We start from the raw sequence: 14,977 nt of genomic DNA, 5'->3' as shown, positions 1-14,977 counted from the left end.
TACATTAAAGGACAGCTACCCTTAGATTCCCTAGTAGTGTCAAATGCTAGAAAAAGAGCAAACTCACAGACATCAGGTGAAGCGCCACACTCTGATAAAGAATCTAAGGTGATAGACGCTTCAGGCAAAAGGATAGCTGCACAGGCTACCAATACATAGCGTATAGCCAACACACCAGCCCTCCTTACAAGATATGACAGGACTCACTATGATCAGTTAGAGACATTACTACATCTACCTGACCAATATAAGGCGCAGGCAAACTACCTTCTACAAGAAGGCAAGTTAATTTCAAATGCCTCAATCAAGTGCGCACTTGATGTAGCAGACACTGCATCTAGAGCTGTAAACACTAGTGTCCTACTTAGACGTCATGTGTGGCTACGCATTTCAGGATTTAAGCAGGAAGTGCAAACTAACATCTTAAATCAGCCATTCAACCAACATCAATTGTTTGGACCAGAGGTAGACACAGCACTTGAGAAAATGAAGAAAGATACCGATACAGCCAAATCTATGGGAGCTTTGCAATCCACACAAGCTAGAGGCTCTTTTCGTCGCTCCTTCTATAGAGGAGGTTCCAAACAGACTGGAGCAGACAATACATCTTCCTTCAAATCCAATACACAGACATCCTCCAGTAAAGGATATTTTAGAGGAGGCTATAGAGGCAACAACAATAAAGGAAGAGGTCGAGGTAACAACAATAGTCGAACCTCTTCCACCACAAAACAGTGACTTCCCTCTGCTCCCCCAACAGCACTCCACTCCTGTGGGGGGCTGACTAACACAGTTCCTACCTGTCTGGAATTCCATCTCAACAGACAGGTGGGTAAGACAAATTATCCAGTATGATTACTGCCTCGAACTTACAGCTACACCTTCACACATACCACCCAGGCAGCGTCCAATGTCTGCAGAACATCTATTATTGCTCTAACAAGAAGTCCTATCACTGCTTCATAAAGACCCAATAGAAATAGTTCCTTTACAACATCAAGGAACAGGGGTTTACTCGCTGTATTTTCTAATACCCAAAAAGGACGGGACACTAAGACCAATTCTCGACCTCCGGCCCCATAGTCAATATATACACTCAGATCATTTTCATATGATCACTTTACAACAAGTGCTCCCATTGCTGCAACAAGGCGACTTCCTTACAACACTAGATCTAAAGGACGCCTACTTCCACATTCCCATACATCCTTCTCACAGGAAGTTTCTGAGGTTTGTACTGGAAGGACAGCATACCAAGTGCCTAGCAGTAGTAGCAGCACATCTCAGAAGACAACAGATACATGTCTTCCCATATCTTGACGATTGGCTCGTAAAAGCCAAATCATTCAATAAGTGTGTCCAACACACACATCAAACAATTCAAACATTGCACGACTTAGGGTTCACAATCCACTACACCAAGTCGCACCTACAGCCCTCTCATGTACATCAATATTTAGGGGCTACAATAAACATGTCTACAGCTCTAGTGTATCCCTGTCCAGCAAGGATACAGAGCATTCAAGCCTTGGTCACAAAGTTTCAACATCAACACTCTCTCCCAGCCAGAGTGTTCATGAGACTAATAGGCATGATGGTATCTTGCATCTTTATTGTACCATATGCAAGACTGCAAATGTGTCCGTTACAGGAATGTCTAGCACAACAGTGGAATCAGGCTCAACAACAACTAACAGACCTGGTGTTGGTAGACCGCCGCACACATTGCTCTCTGCAGTGGTGGAACACCAAAAACTTAACAAAAGGGCGGCCGTTCCTCGAACCTGTTCCACAAATAGTATTTACAGCAGACGCATCTCTCACAGGATGGGGAGCCCATCTCCTACATCATACAACTCAAGGGCAATGGACCATTCAACAAAGAACGTTCCATATCAATCACCTAGAGCTGCTAGCAATATTCTTAGCGCTCAAAACATTCCAAGTACAAGTACAAAACAAAGCTGTCTTAATCCGGACGGACAACATGACAGCCATGTACTATATACAAAAACAGGGGGGGGACACACTCTCTAAAGCTGTCCCAGCTTGCACAGAACATTTGGAGATGGGCCGTTCCACAAAACATATCTGCTTGCAGAACACCTTCCAGGAGTTCACACACTCTTCTTTACACCACTGCACTTTATGCCACTCTACTCTGCACCATTGCACTTTGTGTCACTGCACTCTACGCCACTCCACACAATGCCACTGCACTGTGCCATTCTACTCCGATGCACTCTGCAACAGTACTCTGCCCACTGCACTCTATGCCACGGACTGCGCCAATGCACCCCGCGCCACTACACTCTACGCCACTCTACTTTGCATCACTCAATGCCACTGCACACTACAGCACCCCACTTTACACCACTGCCCTCTACTCTGCACAACACTACCGCACATCGCTCTACTCTACACCACTCCACTGTAGGCCAATCTAGTCTGCTCTGCACCACTCTATTCTGTGCCATTACATTCTACAACTCTGCGGCACTCCACTCGGACGCTCCACTCTACGACACTTTATGCTACCATATGCCACTCTGTTACTCCACGGTACTCCATACTACTCTCCTCTATGCCAAAAAACTTTTAGCCATGCTTAGCAGCTACGTAACATGGCTAAAACACATTGACAAAGCCAATAGCTCTTGCATAGGTGAGACCTATTGGCTTTGCCAATGCTTGTCTAGAGTGGACTGAATCCATTTCTATGGCTTCCTATCTGTGTGGTTCATGCTAGATGAATGCGAATCTAGGGGCTCTGGGAATATTGGTAAACTAGAGTCCACCAGTTGTTTATGGGTGGGATCTTATTTGGATTGAGACGTAAATGTGTGTAGCATTTAAGTTTAAAAGGTTCCTCCTTATCAGAGTAGTGTGTGTTGCTGTCTCAGTATCTTTATTATGATTCACATGGTCTAACATGTCTGTATGATGTCCGGGGCATATACAGGGTAATTTTATCAAGTCAGCAGTTGAGGTGGTTATCTGGGTTGGCTGCTTCCACTCCCAATGTTTGAATGTGGCATTTGTATTAAAAGCTTTCTGCTTGTAGCTTGAGACTAAACGCCTTTTTCTGATTTAATTCTAGATTTTGTAACCACTGGAGAGGATCGTTCCATGCGAATCTGGAAGCAAGGGGAATGTGTGCAGACAATCAGGCTTCCGGCTCAATCTGTTTGGTGCTGTTGTGTACTGGACAATGGCGACATTGCAGTTGGCTCAAGGTACTAAGTGAAGCCACTAAAGTAGAAATTTAGTTTTTATACTTTTAATTTATGTTAGTATTGTAAACAATTGACAAAAGTCAAGTCCCTTCCATGTGGAGTGCCACAGGGCTCCTCACTAAGTCCGACCTTATTCAATCTATATGTTACGGACTTAGCGAGGGTGATTAAAGAACACGGCATCAGCCTTACAACATATGCTGATGACACCCAGCTGGTCTTGTCAGTTCACAATGACGGTATCACAGTGGCAGCCAATTTCCAAGAGGGCATGCGGGCCATTAGTGTCTGGATGTCCCCTAACTGCCTTAAGTTAAACTCATCAAAAACGGACATCATGACATTTGGAAAGCTTCAACCCAGTTGGTCCCCTCAATGGTGGCCCAATGAGATGGGTCCACCACCTCAACCCGTGACCAAGGTCAGGAACCTGGGAGTCATCTTTGATGACAGATTACTTTTTAACCACCACGTCAACTTAGTGGTATCTACCTCATTCTTTACATTGAGGAAAATTAAAAAGTTACTCCCTTATCTTCCACCATCCGCAGGAATGACCTTAATTTCCACCCTCATTTTTTCACGCACTGATTATTGTAATGCTCTCCTCCTCAATGCCCAGGAGAAGGTCCTTAATCGGCTCCAATTGGTGCAAAATGCCTCAGCCAGACTCCTACTGGGCATTCCTAAATTCTGCTCCACCGCCCATTATATTCGCCAACTGCACTGGCTGCCAATTAAAAGCCGTATCAAGTTCAAGGCGTTGTGTATTGCCTACAAGGCCATCAACAACTCTGGCCCACAGTTTCTTAAACGGGCCTTCAGACCCTATGCTACACCCAGAACTCTTCATTCAAACTCTGCTCACCTTCTCAATGTACTACGTACAAGAAGGGTCAATTGGGGTGACAGGTGTTTTACTGTTTCCACGGCTAAACTGTGGATTGCTCTTCCCCTCAGCATCAAAACTAGTTCCTCCCTCATTTTTTTCAGAAAACAGCTGAAAACATGGTTATTCACACGCTAATTGCCCTCTGTTCGTCCACTGTCCAATCCATAGCGCCGAGACACCTCAGGGTATTTGAGCGCTCTATAAATCGCACAAAACATAAACAAAGTATTAGCTTTTCTTAAAAGGTTGCATATGCAATATCATGGAAAGAAAAATTATTCACAGTTAAAACCATCTAATGGTTATCAACCCACGCCATAACTCATGGCATCCATCATGTCCTAAACACCAATTCCTTATTTGGTTAATTTCAGTGCTTTTATCCATTTGTGCCAGAACCATAACTCTGTTTTTAACTTTTTTTTTCTTCCAGTGAATTTTGTTTGCTTTTCTTAATGAGGTACCTAATAACCTTGCAAACACAAGGAGATGACGGACGGAGCGCTGAAACTTTTCAGACACTCACCCCCCAGTCACAGATCTGGGTTGAATCCATAATCATTCTTTAGTTCACTTTGCCACCTCAGTTCCGACCCAGCTATATGCAAATCAGTCTTGACCCTGTGCCTCATGGGAACAGTTCAGCCGGAACTGCCAAGCCAGGTCTTCCCTGAGCCGGAAAAAAGCATCCTGGGACCGGTTTCTGGGTAACGCCCTTTATCAGACAGGTTAGCTTGAATCCAGTGGCAAGGTAAGCAAGGGACCCACGTCTGGGTATACCCTGCCAACTTAGGGCAAAAAAGGCAAACACAAATAAGCTCCTCTTGAGCGGTGCGTGAAGAAGGCTGGGTACAGGGCCTGGCCTGCGGTTGTTGCACAAGGATTTGCCCATGCTGCTTGGCCATTGTTGTGGTTTTATTTATCTAGCTATTTATTAATTTTCAGATTTGCAAATCCTAAAGAGCATTTGTGTATCTGACAAAAGCTTCACTCCCTGAAGCTTGGCTGTAGATAGTGAGTCTAATTTGTGACTTTCAAATCCCTGACACAGTTTGAAACCTTTGATGCCCACCCCCTCCTCCACTGTGGTCTGTGGGTCAGGATGTTCTTAGCATGCCAAATCGTAGGTCTTTTTTAAAGTGCAGTGCAAGACTGGCTGTACCCAAAGTCCTGTAATGGCTGCCACAGGAAAACTTTTATTGACTTATCTGATCTCTGGCACCAGCTATGGTACCCAAAGACCAGAAAGGGGTGAATTGGTAAAAAGTTGCCTCATCAAATCAGATTCTTTTATATATTTTTTATTTCCTCGATTTGTAAATTATTTGGGAGCCCTAAACTAGAGAAATAAATCAAATGTTTTACTCTTAAACATATATCTTAAGTACCTGTAATTATTACATACATACTACATTTGGCTAACCCCGTTACAGAAATGCTATAGTATCTGTTTATAGAAAAATAATAAAATACTTTGAAATAAAAAATAAAATAAAACCTGCTCACCATATTTGTTTTTTAAAATGCTAATATTTCGAGAACTACAAACACCAAACCAATGGAAAAAAATTTTCTCAGTGAAGTTCTACTTTCATACTAATTTTATTGTAAAACCAATCAGCAGTTCAGGCTGTAGGCGGGTGCAAAATGTCCTATGGGAGATTAAAATGGAAAACTCATTTTTACCCCTTATCTATTTTTCCCGAAGCAGATCTTCATTAAATGTGGCATGCTGCAACTTAGCTAGTAAATTTCCACATTTAGTGCAAATCAGTGCGAATTACTTGCTGCATCTATTGTGTATGTATATATAATATGTATGTATATATATATATATATATATATATATATATATATATATATATATATATATATACATATATATATGAATTAAAGCACTTTTGAAAAAAGTACTTGCGGACTCTCTCTGTGCTGTGGAGACTCTGGACGAATGGTAAGGACCACGAGGAGTTGTGTTTGAAGATAGATATATATATCTATCTATCTCCCAACACTCCGTCACTCCTCGGCATGCATACCATGGACGTAGACAGACCACATTGTCGTGCTGCAGTATTTTATTGCTTTACTCAGTCTGACGCGATCCGGCTCGGAAGAGCCTAGCCTTGATCACATGACACGGAAGTGAGTAAACTTTTAATTTTTAAAGTGACGAGTGCTCTGCGTTATCCCTCACGTGTGCAAACTCAGAAATAGACATAAAAGTAGTAATTTTGATCAAATACATACATACATACAAGGAAATGTGCAAACTTGATTGTAGTATTGGCAGGATAAAACCGGAAACATTAAATTCCATGTTGCAGTACTTTAAAATCCTTTCATAAATTTTGATTCTACGTGCATCAACCTGTTAACCCGTATGGCTCCTGTTTATGGGCCCTATTTCCTTCCTGTTGGTTCTTTTGCCGGTTAATGCATAAACAGATGTGCAACTTCGCTAAGTATCGTTAAAAGTAGTGCTGATTGAATAGTGTATAAAGTGCTGGTGCTGAATTTTAAAATGACTCCAATTCATTCAGTCATATACATGATTGCTTTACAAGTTTTTTTTACAGTTTTTCCTAAATTCTGACTATCTCTACTGTCAATACCTAGAATGTTCATATATATTTCTTGTATTACAAAGCGTCTGTCCTTCGCTCGGTGGCGGTGGTCTTTGTTTTTGTCAGTGTGTCGTGTGTGCCCATATCCCTTACAACTGTGAGAACTGTTTTGGTATGAATACCATATTGTGGGCCTCCTGCTGATGTAACAGTTCCTGTCAGTCCATAGTGGTATAGTGTGCCCCGGGGGAGGTACATGTATGCCCAATATCATTTGATATCTCAAGATAACCAGCTACAGTATATGTGTGTCGGTGCTGCCCGTAGTCACATAAATCAGAGTTACATCCTGTTGTTGCTCAACCAATAATTGATCTTGGTTTGACAGAAAATTTATAGAATTCAAACCCTGTATAGTTGCCTGTATATATAAATACTATTGTAAAAATATATAAATGTCTCTATTTATAATAATTACTCCAATAAAACACTAAAATGGCTTAAAACATCTTTTCCCATAAATATGTGCGTAGTGCAACAATGTTTAAAAACCTCTAAGTCAATAAAATGTCTTAGTACTTTTTGTAAACACATGGACTGTTAAAATGTGCTGTCAGATAGGCACTTCACAATAATAGTTCTATAAATAATGCACACGTCCTAAAATCCAATCATTTGTTAAAACATTGGTTAGAATAGACTTGTGATTATTGACATTGTCGGAAGTTGTTATAGCATACTCCTTTTGTAATCATTCTCACTCAGTTAATCATAGACAAGTGTACAGATCTTCAGACATGTTGAACCCCTTTAGTTGCTTTGTATCCAACTCAATAATGTACCTAGTTTCCAGTTTTCTCAAGGTACTCTCTCTCTGTTCCCTCCCCTTCTACTGGGTGGTACTGCGTCAATCACAAAGTATTTCATCTCTTTGCTGTTCGATTGGTGACGGTCTCTAAAATGTCGGGCTACCAGATAGGTATTATCTTGATTGCATATGGCCCTTAGATGTTGCAGCATTCGCTTATGTACTTGTAATTTGGTACTGCCAACATATGACAAATTACAAGGACAGGAAAGGACATACAGCGCATGATCAGTTTTACAGGTTAATAATTTAGTTATATTGTGAAACCTTGAACTCAATGGTGTTTTATAGGTAGTTCTGTTTTCACCATGCTGACATGCCTTGCATAGTTACATTTGTAGAACCCTTTGTGTGTTCTGGGGCCAACTTGATCCCTTTATGGACTCTGGGCTTGTTGCAACTAGATGATCTTTCATGGAAGGACCCCGCCTATATGTAAAAGATACTCTTTGGGGTGGATCCGGCCCAATGACCGGGTCACTCAGCACCAATGGCTAATTCCTCTTAATGATGGCCTGTAACTGATTGTGCTGATTGCTGTATTGCATAATGAGCATGAAGTCCTTACTGTTGCCCTTCTTGATATCCTTGTCTAATCCTGTAAAATTGGGTGTATTGTCAGACCTGCCTTATAGTAACTCATCTCTGGATCGAGCCATAGATTTAGTAGTGGCTGCCACGATGATTTTACGTGAGTAGCCCCTTTCTCTGAGCCTACTGCTACATTCTGCCTGTGCTGCTAGGAGATCCTCCTTTTTGCAATGTATCCGACTCAGCATTTCGCCGTAGGGAATACTGTTGGCGAGATGCTGGGGATCGGCGCTACTGGCATGTAGTGTAGAGTTCCCTGATGTCGGTTTTCTGAACAGTTTTGTCTAAGAATGTTACTGTACTGCTGCTAATGGTCGTTGTGAAGTGCAAATCAACCTCGTAGATGTTAATATCTGACACAAACTGCCTGGCTGTTTCCTCTGTGCCTTCCCACACAACGAATAAATCATCAATATAGCGTAACCATGATTTTATATTGCTATTGACGTAGTGTGAGTGTGTGGTGTTTAGGACCATCTCCTCCCACCACCCCATGTGCAGGCAGGCGTAGCTCGGAGAGAAGCTGACCCCCATGGCTCCACCCTTTATTTTCTGGTACAGTACACTGTTGAACATAAATACATTGTTATGTAAGCAGAACATCACCATGTCGAAAAGCATTCTCTTGTGTTCGCCAGAGTGTTCATAGTCTTTGTTAAAAAAATGTTCCATGGCTTTTACACCATCCTCGTGCCTGATGCTTGTATACAAAGACGTCACGTCTAGTGCTAGCATTTGGTAGGTTTAGTTTTCTCAGGAAATCACTCTGGTCCCGTACAAATGATGGCAGTGATTTCACGTGAGTTTGAAGAAAATGATCCACGTACTGAGAGGTATGCTCTAGGAGGTTGTTGTGGGCCGATATAATTGGTCTGCCCGCGGGCTTCGACTGGGTCTTTGTGAGCCTTTGGAATAAAATAAATAGTGGGTATAACAGGATTGTAATTTTTTACACATTTGAATTCCTGTGTTGTAATCAATCCCTCTCTCTTCCAAATATGTTGCTTGGTTTAGAACTCTGTGTAAACAGTATTGAGATTCACTCTGCTAATTCTCACATAACAAGATCTGTCATTCAATTGTGTGTGTGTGTATATATATATATATATATATATATATATCACAATCCTGAAGCCGTGCAGGTAGAGCAAAATCAGGTACAGACCACTCAGTAGGTATAGTGAAGATGCAGTGCTTTATTTTTCCATCGACGTCAGCATGACACGTTTCGACTGGGTAAACCCGGTCTTGATCACATGACTTGCCCAAGACCAAACAACTTCAAATACTGTGGTATTTACAACCAATGCTCCACCTACTTTTTCATAAACCGCGATAAAATGCTAACGGTATAATCAGAATAAAAACTTCAACGGTAGTGAGGCTAGCCAAAATGCGAGCTAAATCATCAAAACCATCCAAAATATTATATGGTAAATATATCGCACATATAATACATCACAGAATTTATAAATATATAGAAAATTCGTAGATGAGTATAAGACATTCATAGATGATGGTAAAATAATAATGGGCAAGTGCCCAGTAATTACAGTACCAGAAGCAATAATGAAATAGACAAAATACCTAACAGTCAAAATCAGAAAGAACAAGTGGTCATGAGCAATGAATACAACACACAACAGTAAAAATCAGTGCAAAGTGCAAATAAAATATCTACAAATCAAATATTCAATCATAATCGATTTGTTAGAAGAGTAAAATCAGACGGCATAATGAAGAAAAATGCAATGTGCCAAGTGCAAAGAATTTACCGAAGTAAATTCAAAAACTTTTAACCAGATATATATACAGCAGGAGAGAAGAAAAGGTCACTGCAACAGAATATTTATAGTGTTTAAAACAGCGCATATTTCAAGAATAAGCAGGACCAGAAAATTTATGAATCCTACTAAGACAATAAAGAACTCCACAAATAAGTACAGTACATTAAGCCAACTCCTGCCCAATAAATAGCTACCCAATCCCTACACCTCAAATCCACAGAATGAAAACCAGTAAAACTAGAAAACCAGCTAAAAATCTGATAAAAACAAGGCATAAAAGAAAACCGATAAAAACCTATTTCGGGCCGTAAAAAGCTTAAAATTCATTCAATATATACATAGCAGCAAACAGATAACCGCTCATATGTTATAGGGCTCAGGTTACAAAGCACAGCAGTCAAAGGATAATGGGACAAGCCTGCCCCATAACTAGATCAATACATAAAAGACCCTATAAAAAGTTATAAAGATCTTCTCCAGTGTTAAGACCACTGGGAATCTTCGTGTCCAAAAGTAAAATATATTGACTCTCCAGCTGCCTTAATTTCCTCTCCCTGTCTCCACCTCTTTTGGAAAATGGGACTGCGTCAATAACAAAATAACTAGAATCCTTTAGGCTTTTATGATGAACCAATTTAAAATGACGTGCCACAGGATAGCTGGAGTCGGAGTTAACTATGGCCCGAAGATGCTGTAAAATACAGTTGAAGACCTGGAGCTTAGTGCTCCCGACATATTGACGATGACAAGTACATTGTAATGCATAAACAGCATAATCTGTTTTACAGGTAAACAACCCTTTAATTTTGCATACATCTTGCGAAAAGGCATCTGGATATTCTAGGGTGTTAACTCCAAATTTACAGGCTCTGCAGGAACTGTATTTTAAAAAAACCTTATCGATTGGAGAGCCAATTGGAGGATTTAGCAATTTTTGGGCTGGTCTTAACAAGATCATCCCACATAGAGGGCGCCCTTCTAAAAGTAATGGCAGGTATCTCACTGAGTAGTGGTGCTAATGTAATATCAGTTTTGAGTATATGCCGGTTGGACTTCAGAAAATTCCTAACTTTTTTCTCATAACAACGATAAGCCGTGATCAATCTGACTGCTGTATCTTCTCTCTTAGAGGATCTGTCTCCATTAGATATAGCAACCTCAGTGTTAGGATCCCGGGGAGAGTATTTAGTTGTTAAAAACATTTTGTTCACAGCAGTTTGTAAATCAGCCTTTTTGTACCCACAAGACAAAAATCTTTGAGTAGATTCACTTAAACATATATTCAGATCAATTTAATTGCTGCAAATTCTATGAATCCTGAAAAACTCTCTATAGGGGATGCTTTTAATGAGGTGACGGGGATGGGCACTGGATGCATGAAGAATCGAGTTTCCAGCCGTCGTTTTCCTGTGTAATTTGGTATGGATTTCATTATCAGTAACATAAATTTTGACATCCAAAAACTCTACTCTTTCATTGCTAATAGTAGCTGTAAATTCCAAGTTGAGCGTATTGATATTAATGCCAGCAACAAAAAGCATTCTCTTGTGTTTGCCAAAGTGTTCATAGTCTTTGTTAAAAAAAATGTTCCATGGCTTTTACACCATCCTCGTGCCTGATGCTTGTATACAAAGACGTCACGTCTAGTGCCAGCATTTGGTAGGTGCTTCGCCATTCAATTTCTTTTAGTTTTCTCAGGAAATCACTGGTGTCCAGTACAAATGATGGTCGTGATTTCACGTGAGTTTGAAGAAATTATCCACATCCTGAGAGGTATGCTCTAGGAGGCTGTTGCGGGCCGATATAATTGGGCTGCCTGGGGGCTTGACTGGGTCTTTGTGAGCCTTTGGAATAAAATAAATAGTGTGTATAACAGGATTGTCATTTTTTAAACATTTGAATTCCTGTGTTGTAATAAATCCCTCTCTCTTCCAAATATGTTGCTTGTGATAGAACTGTGTAAACAGTCTTGAGATTCACTCTGCTAATTCTCACATAACAAGATCTGTCATTCAATTGGGTGTATATATATATATATATATATATATATATATATATATATATATATATATTCAGAACATCCAATTCAACGCCAGGTGAGACGCCAAAGATTCACCAGGACACGGACCGAGTAAGGTGTATTTCTTTATTTAACGCAGAGTATGCCGCATGACGTTTCGGCTCCTTGGAGCCTTGCTCGCATGACAACGTCCCTCATACAATTGCTCTTTTTAAAGTGCCAGTGATTAATTTCATTTAACACCACGTGGTATATGGTACAATGGAAATAGAAGAAATACATACACTTAAAAATCTGCTGATGGTAGTGCATATTCATATATCATATAACAATGGTTTCAGACATGTTAAAATATTGGTAAAATACCATTTGTGAATATACGACCATGGGTGGGTATACATATACATCTAATCGATTCAATTGTCCCAGAAGTTAAACAACCAGTATATTTGTACTTTGTAAAGTTGTCTGTGCAAATCAGCGCAATAAGTGCAAAAATGTGCATTGTAAACATTATATATCACATTTATCCCATCAAGATAACACAGGTTTTTTGGATATTGTATGTACTGTGCGAACATAGCTACTAGTGCAAAATCGCAAATGTAAACTCCTAGTATTGTGCAAATTACGCAATTGTTAAAATAAATTTACATCTATATACAACAACTCTTATAATGTTTCTAGGTTAGGTTCTTATCCTTGACTGTATCTACCTAGACATTCAAAGCACAAATTCATTAATTATACAAGATCTGGGCCAATAGTTATGTACATCATATTAGATCACCCAACCATTTCAATTATTACTCGCTGAATTAATTGCAGTAAGTGCAGTATGTATTTACTATTGGTATCCATTATAGTACCAGGATTTATAGAATGTGACAAATCAAAAAATAAGTGCCAAAACTAATAATTGTGTTAAAATATAGGTGTATTTATATTCTCATTACTGATCAAATCGATCATAGCAGCAGTAGGACGCTTGAAGACATCCAAATTATTGATAAAATTGTCAAAAGAGCAGTGCAAGTATTTAGCAGTTGTTATTTCGGTCAAATACCTTAGTATCCTCAGCCGAGGTACCAAATCTCCTAATTGAACCGTGTGCTAAGTAATAACAGTATTCATAAATTGAAACTGTCTCCGGGGGTCAAACCTAGTAGTGTCACATTGGATCAGTGAAATGGCAAAAACTGATAAATTGGCTCAAAATATATAGGACATTGCTACATATATGAATTCAAATGGCCCTCAAAGATGAAAAAGATAACATCTTTATGGTAGGCATGTACACATGTCCTCCGTAATGTTAAGGCCTGCTGGAGCCTTCGTGTCCAGTTGTAATATGTAACGAGTTTCAAGTCTTCGTAACTTTGCCTCCCTGTCACCTCCCCTTCTGCTGGCCTTTACTGAGTCGATAACATAGTACTTTAACTTGTTATTGCTTTGATGGTGTTCACGAAAGTGGCGTGCCACCGGGTACGTGTTGTCAATGTTGGTTATCGCTCTTAAATGTTGTAGCACCCGCTTGTGTACAGGCAATTTTGTGCTACCAACATAGCTCAACGGGCAGGGGCATTCTAAGACATATACAGCAAATTCAGTTTTGCACGTCAGGACTTGAGTAATAGGATGTTCAATAGTACTGAAACCATCCCTATAGAATTTCTTATTGACCCTGTGCGTACATGACTTACAGGTCTTGCACCGATAGAACCCCCTGTTGTTGTCAAGCCACGTCGTCCTTTCCAGGGTCTCAGGACTGGTATCAACCACCTGATCTCATAGGGATGGAGCTTTACTGAATGTTAATGTTGCTCTGTTTGGTAGAGTAGAGCCAATGACTGGGTCATTGGTGACAATATTGTATATGGCCTTGTGCTGTCTACTATACCCAGTGATGATCCTGAATGTATTGTGTTCATTTGATTTAGAATCACCATCTGTTATCAGAGCCATCTCACTATGTTTATTGTCTTCAGTATATTTCTTGAATAGGTCCTGTCTACTGGGAACCATAGATTTAATGCGTGCTGCCTCAATCAATAAGATGTGCAGAGTAGCCTCGCTGTAAAAATCTTTCGCTACTTGCTGATTGGGCTGCCTCTAAATCATATGGGTTGCTGCATATTCTTCTTATGCGCAGCATTTCCCCATAGGGGATGCTGGCAATGAGGTGAGAAGGGTGGGCACTGCTAGCATGTAAAATGCTATTGCCAGCAGTGCTTTTCCGATACAGTTTTGTTTCCAGTTTATCATTTGATACATACACCACTGTATCAAGAAAAGTTACAGATTCCTGGCTCAAAGTAGCAGTAAAAGCAAGGTTCAAGTTGTTAATATTGATTGCATTGATGAATGCATTCGCCTGTAATTCACTCCCCCTCCAAATGACAAAAAGATCATCAATGAATCGAAACCACCCCTTTACATTGGTTTCAAATACCTCTTTGTGTGTGGTTTTGAGGACCAGCTCCTCCCAAGCTCCCATGTGCAAACATGCGAAGCTCGGGGAGAAGCTGGCCCCCCTCGCCACACCTTGTAGCTGCCTGTAAAGGAGGTTATTGTACATGAAGGTATTGTTGTACAAACAAAATTCAAGCATTTGGTGTAACATCATATTGTGATCCTTGAACATGGGGGGACGTCTAGATAGATAATGATTTACAGCTTTCAATCCATCAGAGTGTATTATACTAGTATACAGGGCGGTGACGTCAAGGGCCATCAACCAATCACCCTCCATCCAGTTTACATGTTGAATTTTCTGTAAAAAGTCACCTGTGTCCTGCACATATGATTCCAATGATCGAACATACCCGTGCAAAAAGTAGTCTATGTACATAGATGTGTGCTCCAGCAAACCTCCTCTGGCAGAAATGATAGGTCTGCCCGGGGGGTTTTCCGCATTTTTGTGCACTTTGGGTATGAAATATGAGAGGAGTTATGGGATTCTCAACTTTCAAATATTTATATTCCATTTCTGATATTAGCCCACTTGTTCTCCATC

The 14,977-nt window shown here is 40.3% G+C and overlaps 1 protein-coding gene across 1 annotated transcript in view; it reads left to right on the top strand.

The window, feature by feature from the left end:
• PLAA (phospholipase A2 activating protein) overlaps positions 1-14,977 on the top strand; it is a 192,908-nt gene that overhangs the window by 56,121 nt on the left and 121,810 nt on the right. The window contains exon 6 of the mRNA XM_078676710.1: positions 3,101-3,236. Within this exon, the coding sequence (XP_078532836.1) occupies positions 3,101-3,236 (136 nt within the window). The remainder of the gene's footprint in view (positions 1-3,100; positions 3,237-14,977) is intronic.

This window comes from Lissotriton helveticus, chromosome 2_1 (assembly GCF_964261635.1).
Source record: "Lissotriton helveticus chromosome 2_1, aLisHel1.1, whole genome shotgun sequence".
NCBI classification, from domain to species: Eukaryota; Metazoa; Chordata; class Amphibia; order Caudata; family Salamandridae; genus Lissotriton; species Lissotriton helveticus.
This window is presented reverse-complemented; position numbering and strand designations above follow the sequence as displayed.